Source organism: Cryptococcus neoformans, chromosome 11, assembly GCF_000149245.1.
Source record: "Cryptococcus neoformans var. grubii H99 chromosome 11, complete sequence".
Taxonomy (NCBI): Eukaryota; Fungi; Basidiomycota; class Tremellomycetes; order Tremellales; family Cryptococcaceae; genus Cryptococcus; species Cryptococcus neoformans.
The window spans coordinates 1,062,257-1,082,256 of record NC_026755.1 but is presented as its reverse complement, the minus strand read 5'-3'; the positions used below and the strand labels follow the sequence as shown (position 1 = coordinate 1,082,256).

General features: G+C 47.1%; 5 protein-coding genes; 4 read left to right on the top strand and 1 right to left on the bottom strand.

The window, feature by feature from the left end:
- Positions 1 to 5,073, top strand: part of CNAG_01848 (hypothetical protein) — a 5,100-nt gene extending 27 nt beyond the window's left edge. The window contains exons 1-6 of the mRNA XM_012197411.1: positions 1 to 315; positions 385 to 723; positions 784 to 3,569; positions 3,624 to 3,714; positions 3,770 to 4,724; positions 4,772 to 5,073. The exon at positions 1 to 315 is cut by the window's left edge and continues 27 nt beyond it. Coding sequence (XP_012052801.1) covers positions 102 to 315; positions 385 to 723; positions 784 to 3,569; positions 3,624 to 3,714; positions 3,770 to 4,724; positions 4,772 to 4,817 — 4,431 coding nt within the window. The 5' untranslated portion in view covers positions 1 to 101 and the 3' untranslated portion in view covers positions 4,818 to 5,073.
- Positions 5,074 to 6,371: 1,298 nt separating this feature from the next.
- On the top strand, positions 6,372 to 9,811 carry CNAG_01847 (hypothetical protein). XM_012197083.1 has 8 exons: positions 6,372 to 6,952; positions 7,013 to 7,024; positions 7,089 to 7,204; positions 7,262 to 8,289; positions 8,344 to 8,483; positions 8,537 to 8,934; positions 9,020 to 9,507; positions 9,561 to 9,811. The coding sequence occupies exons 1-7, from the start codon at positions 6,813 to 6,815 to the stop codon at positions 9,262 to 9,264; spliced, it is 2,079 nt and encodes a 692-aa protein (XP_012052473.1). The 5' UTR covers positions 6,372 to 6,812; the 3' UTR covers positions 9,265 to 9,507; positions 9,561 to 9,811.
- On the bottom strand, positions 9,315 to 12,586 carry CNAG_01846 (flavoprotein). XM_012197082.1 has 14 exons: positions 12,156 to 12,586; positions 12,043 to 12,100; positions 11,957 to 11,983; positions 11,881 to 11,899; positions 11,778 to 11,825; positions 11,484 to 11,728; positions 11,375 to 11,433; positions 11,216 to 11,318; positions 10,806 to 11,153; positions 10,690 to 10,753; positions 10,366 to 10,637; positions 10,159 to 10,317; positions 9,516 to 10,096; positions 9,315 to 9,472 (listed from the first exon to the last, which is right to left on the bottom strand). The coding sequence occupies exons 1-13, from the start codon at positions 12,320 to 12,322 to the stop codon at positions 9,920 to 9,922; spliced, it is 1,746 nt and encodes a 581-aa protein (XP_012052472.1). The 5' UTR covers positions 12,323 to 12,586; the 3' UTR covers positions 9,315 to 9,472; positions 9,516 to 9,919.
- A 1,896-nt stretch (positions 12,587 to 14,482) lies between these two features.
- On the top strand, positions 14,483 to 18,625 carry CNAG_01845 (AGC/PKC protein kinase). XM_012197410.1 has 11 exons: positions 14,483 to 14,555; positions 14,619 to 15,039; positions 15,093 to 15,359; positions 15,416 to 15,976; positions 16,023 to 16,288; positions 16,336 to 16,468; positions 16,521 to 17,271; positions 17,321 to 17,699; positions 17,753 to 17,941; positions 17,995 to 18,255; positions 18,307 to 18,625. The coding sequence occupies exons 1-11, from the start codon at positions 14,553 to 14,555 to the stop codon at positions 18,334 to 18,336; spliced, it is 3,261 nt and encodes a 1,086-aa protein (XP_012052800.1). The 5' UTR covers positions 14,483 to 14,552; the 3' UTR covers positions 18,337 to 18,625.
- A 270-nt stretch (positions 18,626 to 18,895) lies between these two features.
- Positions 18,896 to 20,000, top strand: part of CNAG_01844 (tetracycline efflux protein) — a 2,741-nt gene continuing 1,636 nt past the window's right edge. Inside the window, exons 1-4 of the mRNA XM_012197081.1 lie at positions 18,896 to 19,555; positions 19,609 to 19,699; positions 19,753 to 19,863; positions 19,914 to 19,992. Coding sequence (XP_012052471.1) covers positions 18,930 to 19,555; positions 19,609 to 19,699; positions 19,753 to 19,863; positions 19,914 to 19,992 — 907 coding nt within the window. The 5' untranslated portion in view covers positions 18,896 to 18,929. The remainder of the gene's footprint in view (positions 19,556 to 19,608; positions 19,700 to 19,752; positions 19,864 to 19,913; positions 19,993 to 20,000) is intronic.

Genomic DNA, 20,000 nt, shown 5'->3' with positions numbered 1-20,000 from the left:
TTCTAATCCATTCACCTTTCACCTGTTTTCGCACTTCTTATATATAGACCTATCCATCTCTCAGTATAGTCTTTCCGTATCTTCACAACAAACGGCAAGATATGACTCAAAAGCAATCCTTTGCCGATTTCCTCACGTCAGGCAGTCCGTACGGTGGCAAAAATCGCGGCCGTGGAGGTAGCAGTAGGGGCCGAGGTGGTGGCGGTCGAGGAGGATTTTATGGCAACGCCAGCAAAAAGGCTTACAATGCCGACTATTCCAATGTTCCTTTCGACTACGAAACGATCAATAACCAGCATTATAAGAAACTTGAACGTGAGTATCAAGTATGACGTTACCGTATTGGGCACGTTGTTAATACGACCTTGTTCTTTCCCTAATCAGCCGCTTCTGTTGCACCGTATGGTTATCGAGACACAAACAGCTCTCGCAGTGGTCCTGATAGGAACGTCTCATCGTCATCTTATCATGTTCCTCGTCTTGCGCATACACCGGGGACGGCAACTCCTAATAAAATACATGGGCTCGGTTTCGAGGCCTCCAAACAGCTATCTCAGTCTGATTCAGTTCGTCCATCGGTTGAAATACCAAAGGCCAAGACGGCTGGTGAGAGGAGTCGTGGGCTCAGCGGTGCCCGCTGGGGCGGAGGACTCGCGCCTTTATTCATCAAAGCTGGGGAGTTGTTCAAAGACGGAGAGGTTGATGTCATTACCCAAGAAGAAGGTGAGATTTTCTCGTTCCTATCATCTCCGAGTCACTGACTGGCCCAATTATTGTCCCCAGATAAAGGCATTGATGTTGGACATTATTATATGCCGGAAGCTTCTTCTGGAACTCGGATGGCAGATAGCAAAGACCAAGAAAACACTCAAATTTTCCAAGTGGAAGGTGGTGATAACACGAGCGACGCTGTCACCGATGGTAAGAGCGAGCAGTTAAAGATTGATAGCCAATCTGGTTCATCTCTTTCACCTACTGCCGATGACGACTCCAACATCTTTCAAGTGGTACAGTACACCGGAGAGCTTTCTATCGGCCCCAGCTTCGCCAATTCTCATCAAGATCCTGTTGAAGAAGGGGGTGTCCCGCGGAATGAAGGGGTCATGGGGCTTCCAGTCCCTAATGAAGACCAGTTTACGGGGTTAAACACCTTTACGAAAACAGTTCCGGACATTGCGTCTTCCTTCGATCGTCATGGGCACGTTGATAGAGAAGTATCAGAAACCGACTTGCAACCACATCACGAAGATGCGTTATTCTTCATCGATACAAATCCTGATCCTGATAATACGCCGTCTCAGACCCCTCAGTACAATACTGTTGCAGCTCCCCCTATTGGCTCATCTTCCCCTGATTCCGACGAAGAGGATATCGTCTTTGTTCCTCGAGCTTATAATCAGCAGAAAGCCATTGGACCGCACGTGTCCTCACTCCATCAACGCCATGGAACGACGTATCTGGGTCAGGGTTCTTCGAAGTACCAATCCTATATCGAGATTGTTGATGATCTCAATGCGCAACCTCTGTTGGACTCAGCTCCGCAAATTCAACCCTCTGTTGAAGATGCCACGCCTAATCCTCAACCGCCCCCAGTGCCGGTGTCTTTATCTAATGAAGAGCCTTCTGATTCGATTTCCAGATATGTCAATGAGCCTGCAGCCCCGTCCAGAGACGAAAAGGTGATAAAACGTCAAAAGAAACGTGCGAACAAGAACGCCAAGCGTCTTGCCCGCCGAGCGGCCGCGCGCGGAGTTCCGAGAGACGACTCGGACATTGAATGGGGGTCTGACGGGCCGCCTAACCTTCTCGGGGGCGAACAAGATCCTAGCGTCAATGATTTAGTTGGTGGCGGGAAGGGAAAAGAAAGTGAAGCCATATTAAGGGACTATTTGGAGGGCGTAAAATTGTCTCAGAAGGCGGATGAAGACGAGGACAAATATGGGGATGATGATGATATGGCAGCTCTTTCCGAATGGGCCAATCGGATCAATGTTCGTGGAAAAGAGGTAGATTTGGATGAGAACTCCGACGAGGAATCCAATCCTCCTTCGATTCTGGCCAAGGCGAATAAAATATACCACGGACCTGAAGATAGAAGAGACGAGCTTGGACAAGACGAAAAGGATGATGATGAGCTTCGAGAGCTTGAAGCGTTGCGTGATTTTGCGAACCGGGTCAATGCCCTTGATGAAGGTCAGGATCTTAGTGAAGGTGAGGAAATTACGTTAGTCCAGTCTCAGGCTCCAAAGATCTCCCTTAAGCTTCAAGAGAAAAGACGCGAACAACTCGAAAAGCTTGAGCACGGCGATGGCGATGTTGTGGACGAGGAGTTGATGGAGTTGGAAGCCCTTCAAGAATTTGCGGACCGTATTAATGGTCAAGGAATTGAAGGTGGTTTCAGCGGCGATGATATGGGCGAAATTGAAGCGCAGAAAATTCAATCCCCCCCGAAAGCACGCGTCAAACAGGTCAAGTTTTCCAGCTACAATCAAGAAATTACACATGCTCAATGGGAAGCCGACGAAGAAAAGCTGGCTCTTGGCAAGTGGGCACTCAGGGTCAATACTCTTGGTGGAGATGATTATGATGACGATGACGACGAGGAAATGGGAGTGTTATTGCCTTCACAGCTAGACAACAGGCGACAACCACAGTCCGTGGAATGTTTTGAACCCGATTCAGAACAGGACGAGGAAGACGCCGAGCTGGATGCGCTGGACGCTTGGATCAGTCGAGTGAATTCACGTAGTCAAGGGCCAGATTTGAGCGACGATGAGCTTGACACAGCATATACTTCCAGCAAGCCGAAGCTGAAGAAGCAAGCATTCCCCAAGATGAAACAAAGACAAATTTCTCCGACATCTCAGCCGAGCTTAAATCAGCAGTCTAAGCATATGTCCCCTGAGAAGCTTTCTCAGCCAACGGAGCTTGGGGATAATGAAGGTTGGCCTATTTCGGAAGCGGAGGCAACTGAGGACAATCCTTGGTCATTCGATCCCAAGGAGGCTGAAGAAGATAATCCGTGGGCGGCAAAAGACCCAAAGAAGGAGCATAATCCGTGGTCAGGCGAGGTAATTTATGAAGAGCGAACGTCTACTCAGTCGACTTCTCGCCACTCGCGCTCTCATACCGCTTACTCTGCGGACATATCATCACATGTACCTCAAAAACAGCATGATATCGTTGTTTGTAGTACAAGTGAAGAACGGTTAACCGAACAAAGGGACGAGTCAGAAAGCGGAGGCTGGTCGAATGGAAAGATAGCAAGTAAGGTGTTTGATGAAGTACACAGCGGGGAAGAAGATTCAGATTCAGATGGTACCGATTCATCTGGCTCATCGACAAGCAAATGGAAATATTTTGAAGCCAAGCAAGAGGGAGACAGGTTCAACGGCGTTAATCATTGGAGTGACGATGATGAGAGCGAGGATGATAGCGATGAAGGAAAGGGTGAGATTAGCGGTGAAAGTGACGGCAACAGTGACAGTCACTACGAAAGCGAAGAAGACGAGGAGGATATGGAAGTGGACGATTATGATCAAACGGAATGGTTCATCAACGCCATGGAAGTAAGTGATATCCATGACATCTTGCTATTTTGTATGCTCACGAGCTTCCTCTAGGATGCCCTTGGCGGCAGAGAAATCAATTTCAGTGATCCCAGAGCCAAGATGTTCAATGCCATCAAGGAGGATACTTACGAATTCAGTTCGAGTAAGTGTTTTTCTTCCATAATTCCTCCAGTTTTCTAATTTTGTTTCTTTTTCAGCCCCAGCCAAAAAAGGCAAGAAGAGCAAGCAACTCAAGGGCATTCCAGTGGAATTGCAAGTTCAATGGGAAAAGGACCGCCAAAACAAGGCCGAGAAGAAGCGTCAACGCGAGCTTGCGCGCCATATGGAAGAGTTTGATTCCACCATCATCTCTGGATCCTCTCGAAATGGCAAAAACAAGCGTCACAGCAAGAAAGGCGGCAAGGGCAAGGGTCCCAAGCAAATTTATCAAGCCTCTGTTGCTCATTTGATCCCCGGCTCAGCTGCTGATGTCGCCGACATGTTCTCTGAAGAGGAGGGATTATCAGAGAGTGAGCATGAGGAGTATTTTGGACACAGCGATCGTTATGAGATGATTGGCAATGATCCTTTCAGCCTCTCTCTTAAACCTAAAAATGCCCGTTTCTCGATGGGCTTCAAGAAGAACAAGAAGCGAAGTTTGGACAAGAAAGCGGTGGCCGGTCCCGAATGGAAGTCGCTCGATTGGGTAGATGACCTTATTCAAGCATTCCTCAGAGATAAGAAAAGCGAATCTATGAGCCTACCTGCCATGGATAAGGAAGGGAGAAAGAAGATTCACATGCTTGCGGAGTGTTATGGTATCGGCTCTACATCACGCGGTTCTGGAAAAAAGAAATCCATCTCCTTGTACAAGACCAAACGCTCCGGGGTTGATGTGAAGGAAGAAAAGCTTGAACGTCTTCTCACCGCCGCTCATTTCTCTGGGTCCATGTTCCACAAAACTCTCTATACTAAAAGTAGCCATGGAGGCGTCAAAGGCAAGAGCAAAGATTGGTCCAGCGGTGGGGCTGCCAAACCTAGGGAAGGAGAACTTGTAGGGTACGGAGCAGACAAGATTGGGATAGATAATGTGGGCCATAAATTGCTGAGTAAGATGGGCTGGGCGGAAGGGAACAAGATTGGGAGAGGAAGTGGCAGTGGCATAGACGCCCCGTGAGTCATTAATTCTCTCTTCACATTCATCGCTGACCGTCCGACAGAATCGTCGCCGTAGTCAAGAACACGAAGAGTGGATTGGGAGCGTAGTGTTCAGGTGCGGCTCGAAATTGTTTGATGTATGATGTCAGTGTTAGAATAGACTTTCTCGCTTGTTAATGCAATGCCCTCACGATTGTTCAATTGCATTGTTTCCAGCTTGTAGCAAGACCACTCGTCGCACAGCAGACAGCAGGAGGATTATTACGGCGCCATGTGATTATTGCAGCAACAAGTTCGAAGTCTGTTGCATTTGTTGCAAGGGCAATTATTACAAGCACAAACTAAAGTTACTATTCAATTTTAAGCGGAGGGAGCGGAGGGCAAAAGATAGTATGCACAACCAAGTTACTTGGCATGTTTTCGAGCAACAAAAGCATTATTGTAACTCAGTACCTCTTTGGAATATGGGACTACGTAAGGGTGTTTCTTATCCTTTCACACAAATTCTTACACGTAGTTATCTTATGACTCTCTATAATCTGTTCTACAAGCAAGAAAATGAAAAGATGGTTAAGTTTATCTCAGATGAACTTATTATTTATCTTAACCCTGTTGTTCTTGCCTACCAAGTGTAAGAATGCGTGGCACCACGACAGCAGTAATTGCTCCTGACATCATTTCTGGGTCAAATTACAGGAACCGATTGTCTCCACCTTGAGAGCTGTGCCCGCAGTGCCGATATCTAATCTTAACCTAATAAGTCTTGGTCACGTTTCTTCGGCACTGGGCGGGGCGTTTTTCAAGTCTTGACTGTTGTACGCATTTTATTGTCTGCGGAAGGACGAATTGGGCATCGGTTATCTGGGCTTTGCTTGAAGATAGAATCGCCTGGGCTTCTTGCGCATGTATTTATTACAGTGGGTTGGTGCCTCCTGCGTGCGTGTCACTTGCCAGAACTCAGGGGCCATATCAGGAACGTTCGTTATTTGTCATTTGTTATGGTTTTTACTTATAATTATTTTGCGCCTGACTGCTGGAATTAATGGATCGATCGTCGGCCCCCACCTCCTCATGCACCACGGTGGCGCGTCTGCAAAGGAGGTACGGAATGTCGCTGCTAACACTAGCAGATGTAAAAACCTTAATACTCTTCTATTATCCTTCCACGTTACTGCTTGTATCCTCCGGTAGGACGCAAAATAATTTCACTTGGTTACAGTGTATCAGCATTGCAGCCTACACAGGTTGACGGATCGTCTGCGTGGTATTTATTGAAGAATGCACATTCCTAACCTCCATTATCTACTGTTACTACAACACCCGCCATACAATTCACAGCAGTATACGAGTTGAACAGCTGGAATCAACCCTTAGTCAGGCACTGACACGCGTCTACAGTAATTACAGATCTACTTTACATAACGACCAGCAATCTAATTTCCAAAACTGGATGCCGGAATTGCGTCAATGCGTCATCCGACACAACACCTCCGTCTTCTCTTTATTTGCGAGGTGCTCCCCCCCACCCTGTATACAGCAGAACCAGAAAAGGATTATGATGATATCCCCTCATATGACCAGTTACGATGGAGCTGAAAGACCGAAAGTTATATATATATAGGTATACCGTATGGGATGCGACCTGTGCCTATGTTTCAAACTGCGGTTCCCATTTTGAGCGCTACAGCATAACCCTTGAATGATTCTGGGCGAACTTGTAAGCAATAAATGCCCACCACGCCCCCGGCAGCGACTGTGACTGTGAGTGCCGCCCTCTGGTGGATACACAGCGCGTAAACGTGCGGGGAAGCGATCGAGAAGACGGGGGTGGCAAGCTGAGAAAGGAATACCTTTGCCCCTGCGCCCTTGTGCCAAGTTGCGCCCGTGGACAGCGAATCAAGGAGCGGCACCGTGTACCACCACGCCCCCTGCCACGACGAGGGGCGGCGTCCTCCCCCCGCCTTCGTGCTGCCCCTCCCCCTCCCCCACTCCCACCATCAGCCCCTCCCCTATCCCCACCCACTCCACGCCCTGCCTTATGACGGCAGTGCCGAGGACTATCTTATAGCGCCTAGCGAAACTGCCACCAGCACCTCGTCTCAAATGGCAGACACGGCGCTGTTAAAGGCATATGCAGAGTCCACGCTGGGCCCGGAGGACGAGCTCGATAGAGAATACAGAAAAAGCCCGAGGAAGAAACCAAGGATCACCCTGCCGAGGGGACATGCTTGTGTAGCATGCAGGCAAGTCTAGCTTTCAGTTCCAGGCAGCTTCATTGTCCAGCTAACGGGTTCTTGGTATAGGCAGCGGAAACTGTAAGCCCAAAGCCGCCTTCTGGCCACAACGATAGTCATAACTGATATGCTCGGCTGATGCCAGTAAGTGCCAAGAGGCTATACGCCCCTGCATCACTTGCGTCAAAGCCAATATAGATTGTCGCGACGAGGAAATACCCCGCAAAAAGCCAAAGCATGTTATTCTAGAGGAGAGAGTCGGTGAGTCATACGTGTTGGTGCAACTTCACCTAGGTCATTGACGATTCCGGTGTCAAGCCGAGCTGGAAGACCTGCTCGGCCTGCAAAAGGGGCAACCCGTCCCTCGGAAGAGTAATCCATCTTCAACTACGTTCAATGGATACTCGGTTAGCCCCACGCCTTCTGAGCACTTTTTTTCCGAGTATCCACAGGTCAGTTCAAGTCATGTCGTCAATCCCTATCTGGACCAGCCTCCCCTGTGGTCAGTAACCAACACGCCTAGACCTCCTTCACAGATTGAAATTCCGCCCGGCTCTGCTATAGAGCTATCACTGATAGAGTTTATCCTGCCCTATACACCTTACTTGCTACTCCCTCTGCATCCACAACGTTTCCTGGCCTCGTTATCGTTACCTTCGGAAGACAACTCTCGACCCCACCCAGCTCTATTGTACACCCTTTTTTCTCACGCCGTCTCACATCTGGAAAGGGGTATTCCTCCTCCCTATCCCCCAGATAAACCTATGGACCTCTTTCCATCCTCGCCACCCCCTCCTTTTCCAATACCCACCCTCAGCACCGGCTTTATCCTATCGCAACTAAGGGGCACATCAGTGCCACTCCTTGCAAGAGCTCGACTTGAGCTAGACCAAGGTATTCGGGAAGTCGATCGCCCTTTCGATCTCACCAGAGCAGCGATAGGCATAGCCCACGCATTGTATAGGAGAGGAAATTTTGTTGAAGGCTGGACTGTGCCTGTTGCAAGTCTTATGGTTGCTTGCGGGCTACATAGGATTTCTGGGAACTGCGTCCCCCCACCCACAAGCTCGAAAGGAATACCGGGATTGCCGCAACCCTATGCACACCCCGATTATTATTTACATGCTCATACACCAAGCCAAGTTATCCCAGACGGACAAGAGCTACGGATGAGACCGGTGCTCATACCACCCGCTAGGGATGAAATTGAAATAGCTGAACGAATAATGACGTTTTGGGCAGGTAAACACCAGATGTGGATATCCTCAGGCGGGTGGGGGTGGTCAGATCCTCTGCCTGACGCTGAATGTACAACAGAATGGCCTTGGGGCTGGGGTCATGTTGAAGTAAGCCTTTGCCTATACGTACAGCGTTTTAGAGATCGTTAAAAGCCCTCCCAGGTCCGAACCGTCTTGGCTTTAGAAAGGTACATATTAAACGATATTCATGACCCTGACTCCAATATCCACACCGGTGCCTATACGGATACGACGTACACCTTGGCCATGAAGAGCATGGCATTGCTCTGCCGAGCAGGACGGTAAATATCTCTGCAACTAGCTTTTTTTGAATCATCCACTTACAGGGCACTAGGCTGTTCGATCTTCCAAAAATTTCGCATCCCACTTCCCTCAGCAACGAACAAAGTTTCACTCTCCTTCCTCATATCCCATCCATTGACGACGTTGAATCGGTCGAAATATGTTTGGCTCTTTTCCGCCAACATATACCTTTTCCCTTTACTTTTCCCCATCCCGTCTCAGCGGCTAATGGGTCAGCAATGGCTTCGGCATCTCTTGATACCGAGGTCTACGATGGGCCCTCGGATCCATGGTGGATTCTCTTCCATTTCAATCTCTATGCAGCAGAGATGCTTATGTGGAGAGAAATGGCCTTTTATCGCCCAGAATCAAACGGTGCGGCGCTGCAGTGTGCCAGAGCCTTGGTGAATCTGACAAGGTTGATACCCGACGAGAAATGGGCCAACGTCGGTAAGTTGCATTTCCCACTCGTTATCTCAACGAACATTCTTTCACTCTTGACGACCACGCACGCAAGCTTACTCTTTATGGCTAGACATGATGGTCGCTTTTTCAATATCTCTGGCCGCTCGTTTGCTGGTCAAAGAAGCCGCAAGATTCCAGGCAACAGGAGCCCTTACTGCAGCTGCCCACGCTTTGGCAGATGCCGACATTCTCCAAAACTGTTTAGATGGGCCGTTCAATAAGTATATGGAAGTCGCTGGAGGGATGTTTTCAAGGATTGTGGACAACGTAAGAGAAGGGCGCACAGAAAAGAATGGAGAATATGAGCGGGTGTAAAGCCCCCTGATTTCAATGTAGCCACTAAGAAGTTATCGTAAATTTCAATGTCAAGGAGCACGGAGATACATGGCTATTAGGCGAAGGTTCAACTATAAAGCCGGCCATTTGTTGGGCTTTTAACGACGTTTAATGACTTGTGTAGATGTGTTGCTGTCCTCTTATCCCATATTTTCCGCATAAACATTGATCTTTCGATGCATCAAACCTATACGTTCGTCAGTTCTGTTACTACAAATGCCAGTACGTACTGTAAATCTCAGCTTGAATATCACTCGTAGGCTAATAGAGTTAAGAAAATATAACCCCCAGCCTCCACCAAACTGTTTTCAGCTGGACACGTTCTGTTCAGCAGAGCATTCGGTCCTCCAAGTACCACTCGTTCACTTTATCGATGAACCTTTTACTGCTGTCATCTTTCTGTTCATACTGTGGATTCCCATTACAATGAATCGTGGAGATCATTACACCACACATGTATTCAACGCCTCATTACTGCTGTTAATTATATCATACACACATTCAATGGATACTACTATTACTACCAATGCTACAGAAGGCCAGATAATGTACAGATACTGACACTTGACCTTCAATCTGTAACTCTTTACCTGCATTTGATCTTTCATCGATACAGGTAGGACAAAGAGCCGCATCATTTCTGGCCCTTATTAATCAGCTCAATTTGCAAGATATCCTTGCCATTCTTAATCTCTTCCAGAGGCGGCATCAAATCAAGCCTCATCAGCTCTGAAGCTTTGGAGACAATGGGGTCTCGCTGCATGGCCGCAACAGCGGTTACTTTGCCCCCTTTGGCCTGGTAAGCGGCAAACTATAGACAATAGTCAGTTAGTAGAGATAAATGGATCCGTCACTAAAAGTCATATTACGCACCTTGAAGTCTTTGAAATTTCCGTCGACATACATGTCATCGTAGCCTGCCCCAGTCCCAAGGTATCGGAGACCCTTGCCAATCGAAGACCAGAAAATTGGAACCTTGGTGTAGCTCACTGGATTCTCTGGGTGGGTAATATTGTGGGCGACCTCTCGTCCCTGTTTGTCTATTAGATATGTTCTATCATCACAATTTCGTCTTCTTACGTGGTTACTGGCAACATTCCAATGCTCCACCCTTCTCGGGAACTTGTCGGGATACTGAATATAATGTGCGATATCACCAATGGCATACACATTTTTATAACCTTTGAGGTGGAGGTACTCATCGACTAGGACACCGCCATCCTTTTCAAGTTTGACGCTGCCTTCGAGGAAGGAGGTGGCGGGGGTGACACCAGTGCCCATGATAACGAGATTAGCCGGGATGGGGTCGGACCCTTTGATGTGAAGCATCCCCGCATGGCCAGGATTAGAGTCTATGAAGAATTAGTCTTGTCTGGGCGACATGTTATCGTGTGTTTGACTTACCGGAGGCGGTGATCTTCTCAATCTGGGCGTTCATGTGAAATTTGATTCCTTGCTCCTTCATATTCTACCAAGACAATCAGCACAGGCAATGCCATAGTCGAGGAATTCTGATTTACCTCCATGAGGGCTGAGCCAAATTCTTTCCCCAGCAGACCTTGGAATGGAACCTCATCCATTCCCACTAGAGTAACGCTTTTAGGTCCCTTCTTTAGCACCGCGCTTGCAGCTTCCATTGAGATAAAGCTAGTCCCGATGAGCACTACGTCAGAGTCCTTGGTGATAAACGAATTGATAGTCTTGGTATCCTCAACGTGGCGGAGTGTCACAACACCCTTAAGGTCAGCTCCAGGGATGGGAATCTTTTTGGGACGGCCACCTGGAGAAAGAACGAGATAGTTATAATTGTATACTACACCGGAAGAATCTGTGACAGTTTGAGCCTCAAAGTCAACTTTGGTAACATTCTGGATCAAGTAATTAGTTGGGTCAAGCACACAGGTTTTGCTGAGTTAAAATGCTTGCTCACAGTACCAGGGTGGAAGTCAACACCGAAACTGTCCCGAAGTTCATCAGGCGTGCGCCACTGAAGTTTCCCAACGTCGTCTAACAATTGCTTGGACATCTTGGTCCTAACAAAACATCAGCTATCGGCCGCAAATGAGAGCAAAAAGCTTAATTAGCCTACCGATCAATGGGAGCATAGTTTTCGGCAGAAATCAAAACAATCTTTCCTCCGAAACCGTTCTATATAGTCTTAGCCCCATTTCAATGCCTCCTCAAGAGACGGTACTTACCATCCTCAAACTCTCGAGTGTGTGTATACCGCCGGACCCACCACCAACGATTACCACTGTCTCCTCAGCTACTTGCACTTGATCTTTGGTCCTCTTTCTGGCAACAATCCTTCCAACTTTGGATGTGACTTCCTTTTTAGAGGCGGTGACCTCAATCTGGCCATTTTTCACATTGGTTGAAAATGACCATAGAGAGTCAAGACCTGGAGCATCTTCCACATCTCCGGAACAAACGTTGAAGCAAGCTTGGAAATCTCAGATTACACTCTTATTTATTCGAGTGGTTGGACTTACCACCATGCCATGGGCATACCAGTCGTCCATCATGAGAGAGTACACCCTCTACAACACCAGTCAGGTTACAGCTCTAATTTGATGTCTTAAAAGGGGAACTCACTTTCCAAAGGCGCCCCATACTTGTTTCACGCAAGCTGATGAGTAAATTATGCGCAACCGAGAAAGCCAGGACCTACATGAGTACAGAAAGCGGAAGTGGCATACTTGTAAATGGTCGACGGTTAATCCTTGCAGTTATTCACAGCTCAACGGATGAACTTACGACATTGCCATTGATCTTAGACAAGAGGACTTTTCCTTCTCCAAAGTCTACGGCTTTCCTGGATGATTCTTATCAGATTTGTGCAAAGGATTATCGTATGGATAATGACTTACTTTTCTCCATTTTTCAATTCATTATCCGGCAAAACTGCCTTGGTCAAAAGGTCGTCGTTCATTGACATTCCAATAGTGATCGTTGATGTGAAACTTCTGTAGGCGATGTGTCTTGGTAGATGAGATTGCACTCGAGCCTGTCTAGCTGCTAATCTTGAAATGAACATATATCAATCCAGAATTAAAGTAGAGTCTCCTTAGTTCCCAATCCCAGCTCTGTTATATATGCTGTATGCTGTGGGCAAGGCCTGAGTGTTCGTTGGTGGGGTGGACCTGTCTCGTCGAATGACGTGCCAGTGAATTCATGGCTTCCAAAGCTTGTCATGACATCACCAATCAGAAGTGACGGCGGGTTTATCCCGGCTCGGCCTTAATCGCTGGTCGCTCTTTGTAATTGGCCAAAAAAGAGGGTGTCGGGATTTTATGTCGGGGAGAATATACATATAATAAATCACTGATTACGAAGGCATACAGGTAAATATATAGCTGGACGTGATCAAGTTCACCATACCTTCTGAGAGAAAACGAGGGGGAGGGAATTATTTTCTTCGAGCGCGTCGAAATAATTATTTTTACTAGAGGGCTCGCTCGACATGACATTTGATTTGACCACAATACGCGTCCCGCGGCGGATTGCTTCAAACCGATCCCCCATTGAATTAAATCAAAATCAAGCAGATAATTCCCTAAAAAAAAGACAAATTACCTTCTTGAAATAAGCTAGGAATCATGTTTGAAACAAGACTCAAAACGGGATTGTTTTTTCTGCTTAAAACAAACCGAGACAGCGTATTCGTTTGGCCACTTTTTGAGGCCATTTCAACCGAAAATGGCTTGTTTCGAGGCGATAATAAGCCTCGTTTTAATGCTCATTTACAGCTTGTTTCTAGCTGCTAGCCATCGACTCATTTTTCCATATTACATTATACATGCATACATGACTGGTACATGACAAGACCACTGATCTCTGAACCCGGAAAATGCATTCACGCTGAAACACGATTCTTGCGATTTTCAAAATCGCGAAAAAAACGCACTTTGAAATGCGCCAATTGCATATTATAGCATGGGACGCGGCGAAGAACCAATTAATGGCCCAGTACCTCTTTTCGCCGCAGCTGTCAATCGACGGAATCAAATCCCCCTAGTCAGATTGTTGAGCGTCAAAATGATTAAGGGCAAAAGGGTCAGTTAAATAAACATAAATTAGGGCAGATACTTATAGATAAGATAAGCGGAAGAGGTTACACATCCAGCCATTAACCACGTAACGAATGGAATTATTATTAGAAGTAAATGTTAAATTTTATCTCCTTCAAGATTATTATCATGAGACTGGCGATAGTAGGCGACCTAAGTAATGCCAGTAATGTTAAAGAGCAAAGGGAATGCCATCATCGAATAATCAGCAGCGGTGCAGGAAGAGGCGCGGCAAGCTGGGTAAATTGCATACAGTAGCATCCGTATAGCAGAAGGAATGGGCGCCACCCACCTGCGGTCATGCATTTCGATTACGTACGTAGAAGGCACTGATGATGGGATGTTAGTTTTCTTATATTACGTGGTAGTAGTACATAATTACCAACGGACAGTGGGCGAAATAGGGGTATTTGCAGCGATGATAGGAATGTGATCACCAACCATGCTGGTATTAGTAGTTGAAATTTACAGCACCAACAAGTGCCAGTTTCCTTGCCCCTTATCATAAGGCCAGTTATTCCGTTGTACTGGTCATGTCTAAAAACGGCCTTCTTCATCTGTCTATTTTCAGTCATTACGTACCTAGTTATAATGATGAATTGAATGCTATATTTCATTCATAATGAAGTAATCTAGCAGAAGCGCAATAAGAAGAGCAGGTGCTTCTTTTCCTATAAATGTATTATCTCTCAATTACAACAAGCAGCTGATGATGTATATGTTTAGGTTCGGAGTGTGTAAAAATATGCTTCATAATAATCACTCGGCCATGGAATAATATGAAGAAACAGTAACAACAAAGTTATCAAAAAATAAAATGAGCTGCCAAAACATGTTACTCTTCTGAAAGAGGGATTATTGTCTGCAACCTTCTGAACATAATACTAGGCAAGGAAGAGTCGACGGAGACCCTGAGATATAAATACAGCAATGATGCAGCTAAAATGGATGATCGATGGTGGAATGGCTGATGCATGGCGATGGCGACGATACATGACGACTCTTGTTTACTACTAAAGAATGGGTGTTGGGTGTGCCACAGACGGGGTTATGTAATTCTCCGACCTGGCGACACCGCTTCGCGGTTAGGTTGCCGACCTCGATGATTGACGCGACAACCAACAACGAACGTAGCAACAGAACCAGCTCATCTCTTTTTACAACTACATTTCTCCCTCCTCCCCTCCTTCGACCACCATGGTGCGTGGATATCTGCCAGGATGAATGGAAAAGGTTGCTTTCACATGCTAATACCTGTGACAGGCGTCCAATGATCCCAAGGCCAAGGTGATCCTTCAGAGCATCGCGACGGAGAAGCGCAACATCGAAGGTGCCCGAGCCGTCATCCGAGCATTCGAAGCCTCATCAAAAAACGAAACTGTAATACAACAGGCTCAGAATGAAATACGCACAGCGACGATGTCCATCAAATTCCTTGAAGATGAGTTAGCAAAGCTGCAGGTGGACGGATCAGGTGCATCTTCTGGGACTCCAGGGAGGGGTGAGCCATCTGGCAGGGCGGGGGCAGGAGTTCCCGGAAGGCAAGGGCCACAGGGAATAGCCACGACTAGTCCAGGAGGAAGGGGAATGGCTGGAGATCGGGAAAGGCCCCTGCCCCCTCCACCACCTGGAGCTGAGCAAGACAACGCCAAAAAGCCTGAAACGAAAAACTATTCTCAATTAGGTGAGGGAATTCTCATTTATTTCCAGCTTAGTAGCTCATCATTTTGAACGAAGATTTGTTACGATATGACGCACCACTGACCGGAGCTAAAATTACTCGAATGTTAAATCAGCTTCAATTCAAATTGCAAGTTGAAGAGCAATACAGGACGGGTATCGAGAAGATGGCGCAAGCATACCGGGCTGAGGGTGATAAGAGATTGAAAAGCGAGACGGACGCTAAAAAGTCTGAAAGTGAGGGGAAGATACAACTGTTAAGGAAGGCAAAGAAGAGGTATGAATCGCTGGCCAAATTCGGTGGAGCTGTGGAAGACGACGAAGGTAAGTTTACCATTTGATTTTTTCATCATTGTCTTTGAATCTCACCAAGTTTGCAGACTTGATGTCTGATGGAAAACGCAAGGAGGCTCTTCGTAAACCCATCTCCGGCAAATTGGTAATCTCTCTTCGCTCTGCTCGTGATCTTAACCATCGCACCCTTCCTCGTCGTTCTTCGAAAACCTATTCAGAAACTACAGTCATCATTAAGGTTGAAGGTAACGAACGTGCTGTCTCTCATCCCTCACGAAACGATAAGTGGCACGAAGACTTCCATATTCCGGTGGAAAAAGCCAATGAGGTAGAAATTACTATTTACGATACGGTTGCCCCCGGTGATTCAGCTCCCATTGGGATGCTCTGGTTGCGAGTGAGCGATCTTGTAGAGGCATTGCGAAGACAAAAAGTCGGAATTGAAGGCCAAGGTGCTGGCTGGGTGACAGCTGCGACTGCCGCAACGATGGGCCCGAGGAGCAGCGGCAATGCGCCAGACTCGGTTACGCTGCACAGTGCTGGAACTTTGAGAGGCAGGCCGGACGCAGAAGGCAAAGGGCCTGACGGGATCGACGGCTGGTGGTCTGTTGAACCTGCTGGTGCGATATCATTGAGAATGGATTTTGGTGAGTTGTCCAACGGTTGAAAGAGTTCACGTTTAACGCACAACAGTAAAGGATACGGTGGCTGGTGCGCGTCGTCCTTACGAAGCCCTTGGCCGACAGGGTGCCGTTCGTATGCGAAAGGGCGATGTCTACGAAATGAATGGTCACAAATTCGTACAACGCCAGTTCTACCAGCCCATCATGTGTGCCCTGTGTCAGGAATTCTTGCTCACTGGTGAAGGATATCAATGCGAGGATTGTAGGTATGCCTGCCACAAGAAATGTTATCCGAAGGTTGTGACGAAGTGTATCAGCAAGTCGAACGCAGATGGCGTAAGTGACAAACTTTATCTGTTTGCGATACCTGCTAAACTAATCAGGAGGGAGACGAGGAAAAAATCAATCACAGAATCCCTCACAGATTCACTTCGTACACCAATATGTCTGCCAATTGGTGCTGTCATTGTGGATACATGCTTCCCTTCGGTCGTAAGAATGCTGTCAAGTGTTCTGGTAAGTTTTATCACGAGACATGCCAGGCACAATGCTTATTGAGATATCACAGAGTGTGCCCTCACTTGTCACCAAACGTGTTCACATCTTGTTCCAGATTTCTGTGGTATGACTATGGAGATGGCCAATTTACTGCTCAAGAATCTTCGTGACATCAAGACCACTCAGCACCGCAAACCTGTTCCTTCCACATCCACATCATCCAGTGTGTCTACTCTTCCCTCTTACCATTCTCAAGAAGCCCGTTCTCATCCAGTGCAATCTGCTGCGCCGCAACAACCGGCCCTGTCACCCCACCCACCTGCTGGTACTTTGCCCTCAGCAGACCAAAGGCCAATTCAACCACAAGCTCAAAACCAGCAGACTGGTGCCTATGATAATCTTCGTCCTGCTGGTGGCAGAGCAATGCCCCAATTGCCACCTGTCGCAGTGCCAAGCAGCAAAATTAGCTTTGAGGGCGAGAGACCGCAAGAGCCTCATGCCCAAATTCATCCGGTTATGCCTTCGGCTCAGCCCCAACCACAAACTCTCCCACCTAGTGCTCAATCTGTTCAACCCCCTGTCAAACCTCATTATGTTCCTCAACCCCCTGTCCAACAACAAGTGACGCAGAGGTTGCCTCCTCAGCAGCCGGTCATGACTAGAAAGAGGAAGGTGGGACTGGATGATTTCAACTTTTTAGCAGTGCTGGGTAAGGGTAATTTTGGAAAGGTCATGCTTGCCGAGGAAAAGACTTCAAGCAATTTGTACGCCATCAAGGTCCTGAAGAAAGAGTTTATTATTGAGAACGACGAGGTTGAGAGGTAGGTTGATTTGCACTGGTGCAGGAAGAGCTGGCTGACCAGATGCTAGTACTCAATCCGAGAAACGTGTGTTTTTGGCTGCTGCGCAGGAACGTCATCCCTTCCTTCTAGGTCTTCACTCTTGTTTCCAAACGGAGACTCGTGTTTATTTCGTCATGGAGTACATCTCTGGTGGTGATCTCATGCTTCATATCCAGAAAAAACAGTTTACTCTCCGTCAAGCCAAGTTTTACGCGTGTGAAGTTCTGCTTGCATTGCAGTACTTCCACTCGAAAGGCATCATCTACCGAGATTTGAAGCTGGATAACATTTTGTTGACATTGGATGGTCATGTGAAGGTAGCAGACTATGGGTTGTGTAAAGAGGAGATGTGGTTTGGTAAGACGACGAGCACCTTCTGTGGTACCCCTGAATTTATGGCACCTGAGGTAGGATGCCAGCTTGTTGCAAGAAAAGGAGATAACGCTGACATATCCGTTAGATCCTTCTTGAACAACGTTATGGCCGTGCGGTGGATTGGTGGGCCTTCGGTGTGTTGACATATGAGATGTTGCTGGGACAATCTCCTTTCCGAGGCGAAGATGAAGATGAAATCTTCGACGCTATTTTGGAGGATGAGCCTTTATACCCTATTACTATGCCTCGGGATGCTGTGTCTCTTCTTCAACGAGTGAGTATGAAGCTGCGCGTCTCTTGTGCATGGTATGCTAAATTTTGTAACAGCTTCTTACTCGTGATCCTACGCGGCGACTTGGTGCTGGCGAAGGGGACGCTGAAGAAATCAAGCAACACTTATTCTTCCGCGATGTCAACTTTGACGATGTCTATCATAAAAGAATCCCACCACCATACTTCCCGGTGATCGGTAATGCTACTGACACTAGCAATTTTGATCAGGAGTTTACAAGGGAGCAGCCCACATTGACTCCGGTTCATACGCAACTGAGCGAGGCGGACCAAAAGGAGTTTGCTGGCTTCTCTTGGGTGGGTTTCGTCTCTTTCACTATTGATAGGACTTATACTGACCCAACATAGATTGCTCCTTGGGCTGCAGCACAAGCCTAGACGGTAACAAGTAGGGGTGGCTCTGGTCTGAAGACAATAGAAAGATAATAAATACAGCTTGCCTCCGAAGTTGGGAAGCATAATACAATATAGCATTGTGTGTATAAATTGTGACGATTCATGAATATACAATATCGAATGGAAGCCGGGGAGCCAATAATGTGGAGTACTACTGTCATGTAATTTAATCTTGATAAATGAAATGGTGTTGGATTATGCACGCACTACCCGTATAAACTACAGACTACATGCAAGAAGTTATCGATGGTATGTAAGTATTCATGCAAATTATTAGTTGATGTTACCATGTTACCATATTATTTGGTATGATATGAGGGGTGTTGTGGCCTCAAGCTGGGTTACCACAGTGATGGTGATGGGGGGAGGCAGGACGGAAGAAGACCGACAATGTCCGAGGCAAATTGTCTGGTTTGCGGGGTCGATAATCGTGACGACGGTAAATAATTTTCTTTTTTTGGACGCTTTCGGCCATATCCGATGGGACCTTCGTCCTAATAATTAAACCTGCTACAGCATGTCAGCAGATTTGAATTCCTTTTCCATTTCCATCTCCATCTCCCCCACTAGCTACTATGGACGCGAAACGGCTTGCGTCCCATTCCTCCATAATGACCCTCGTCAATGTCTCTGATAATCCCGGTCCGCAGTCAGACTCAGCTACAGCGAGCGCCAAAGACGACGACAATAGCTCCTCTATCCCTCCGACATCTCGCCCTTCGGACATAGCCGATTACTCTATCGCTCCTTTTCCAACTTCCCGATCAGAAGTGCAAGCTCCCACACAGAATGCTCCATTAGTAAGAGCATCAACAAGCGGAAGCTACCATGCACAGAATGCACTGAGACGAATGACCACGCATGAAACAGGCGAGTTTGTGGAAGATCGAGATGGGGGAGCGGAGGAGGACGATGGGCTGCATACTCACGACGAAGAGCATGAGCATGGACACGGGCAGGATGATTTCAATCATCAAGAGCACTCAGAACAAAGTCACAGGAGTCTTCGTTCGGGGGAACGTAAAGAAGACAATCGAGAGCAAGGGAAGGATGAAGAAGCTAAAATAGAGGGTAAAAAGTCTGGGCAGAAGAAGAAGTTTGAGCTGCAAGATCAGACGAACCTGTTGCCAACCAAGCAAGTTATATTTGTCTTTGTTGGACTAACTTGCGCTTTATTTTGCTCTCTACTGGATCAAACCATGTGAGTTTCTTCGCTTCCATACTTGCGCGATGCATGCTGACGACGATGATTAGCGTGACTACTGCTTTACCGACTTTGGGACAAGTATTTGGAAGGGCAGACATTAGTCCTTGGGTTGGGACGGCTTATCTATTGACTTCGACGGTAAAGTTATTATAGTATTTCCGCTTATTGGAGACTGACCAAAGTGTTTCCAGGCAACTCAACCGGTGTATGGAAGACTATCAGATATCTTTGGCCGAAAGTTCACCCTTTTGGGCTGTTTATTCATATTCCTGATGGGCTCTCTAGCTTGTGCCCTTGCCCAGGTATGTTCAATCGACTATACATGGACACCCTAGCTGATTCGCTCGCAAAGACCATGATCCAATTGATTATATTTCGGGCAATACAAGGCTTGGGAGGTGGTGGAATATTGACGTTGGCAATGATCATCAGTGAGTAT

Excerpts from the sequence above, each read along its gene's own strand:
- CNAG_01847 (XM_012197083.1), top strand. The coding sequence starts at position 6,813 with ATGGCAGACACGGCGCTGTTAAAGGCATATGCAGAGTCCACGCTGGGC. Across the intron at positions 8,290-8,343 it reads GGGGCTGGGGTCATGTTGAA|GTCCGAACCGTCTTGGCTTT; the intron begins GTAAGCCTTTGC and ends AAGCCCTCCCAG. Across the intron at positions 8,935-9,019 it reads CGAGAAATGGGCCAACGTCG|ACATGATGGTCGCTTTTTCA; the intron begins GTAAGTTGCATT and ends CTTTATGGCTAG.
- CNAG_01846 (XM_012197082.1), bottom strand. The coding sequence starts at position 12,322 with ATGTTCATTTCAAGATTAGCAGCTAGACAGGCTCGAGTGCAATCTCAT. Across the intron at positions 11,154-11,215 it reads TTGACTTCCACCCTGGTACT|AATGTTACCAAAGTTGACTT; the intron begins GTGAGCAAGCAT and ends TACTTGATCCAG. Across the intron at positions 10,097-10,158 it reads GAAATTTCAAAGACTTCAAG|TTTGCCGCTTACCAGGCCAA; the intron begins GTGCGTAATATG and ends TATTGTCTATAG.
- CNAG_01845 (XM_012197410.1), top strand. Across the intron at positions 15,360-15,415 it reads AGCTGTGGAAGACGACGAAG|ACTTGATGTCTGATGGAAAA; the intron begins GTAAGTTTACCA and ends CCAAGTTTGCAG. Across the intron at positions 15,977-16,022 it reads ATCATTGAGAATGGATTTTG|TAAAGGATACGGTGGCTGGT; the intron begins GTGAGTTGTCCA and ends AACGCACAACAG.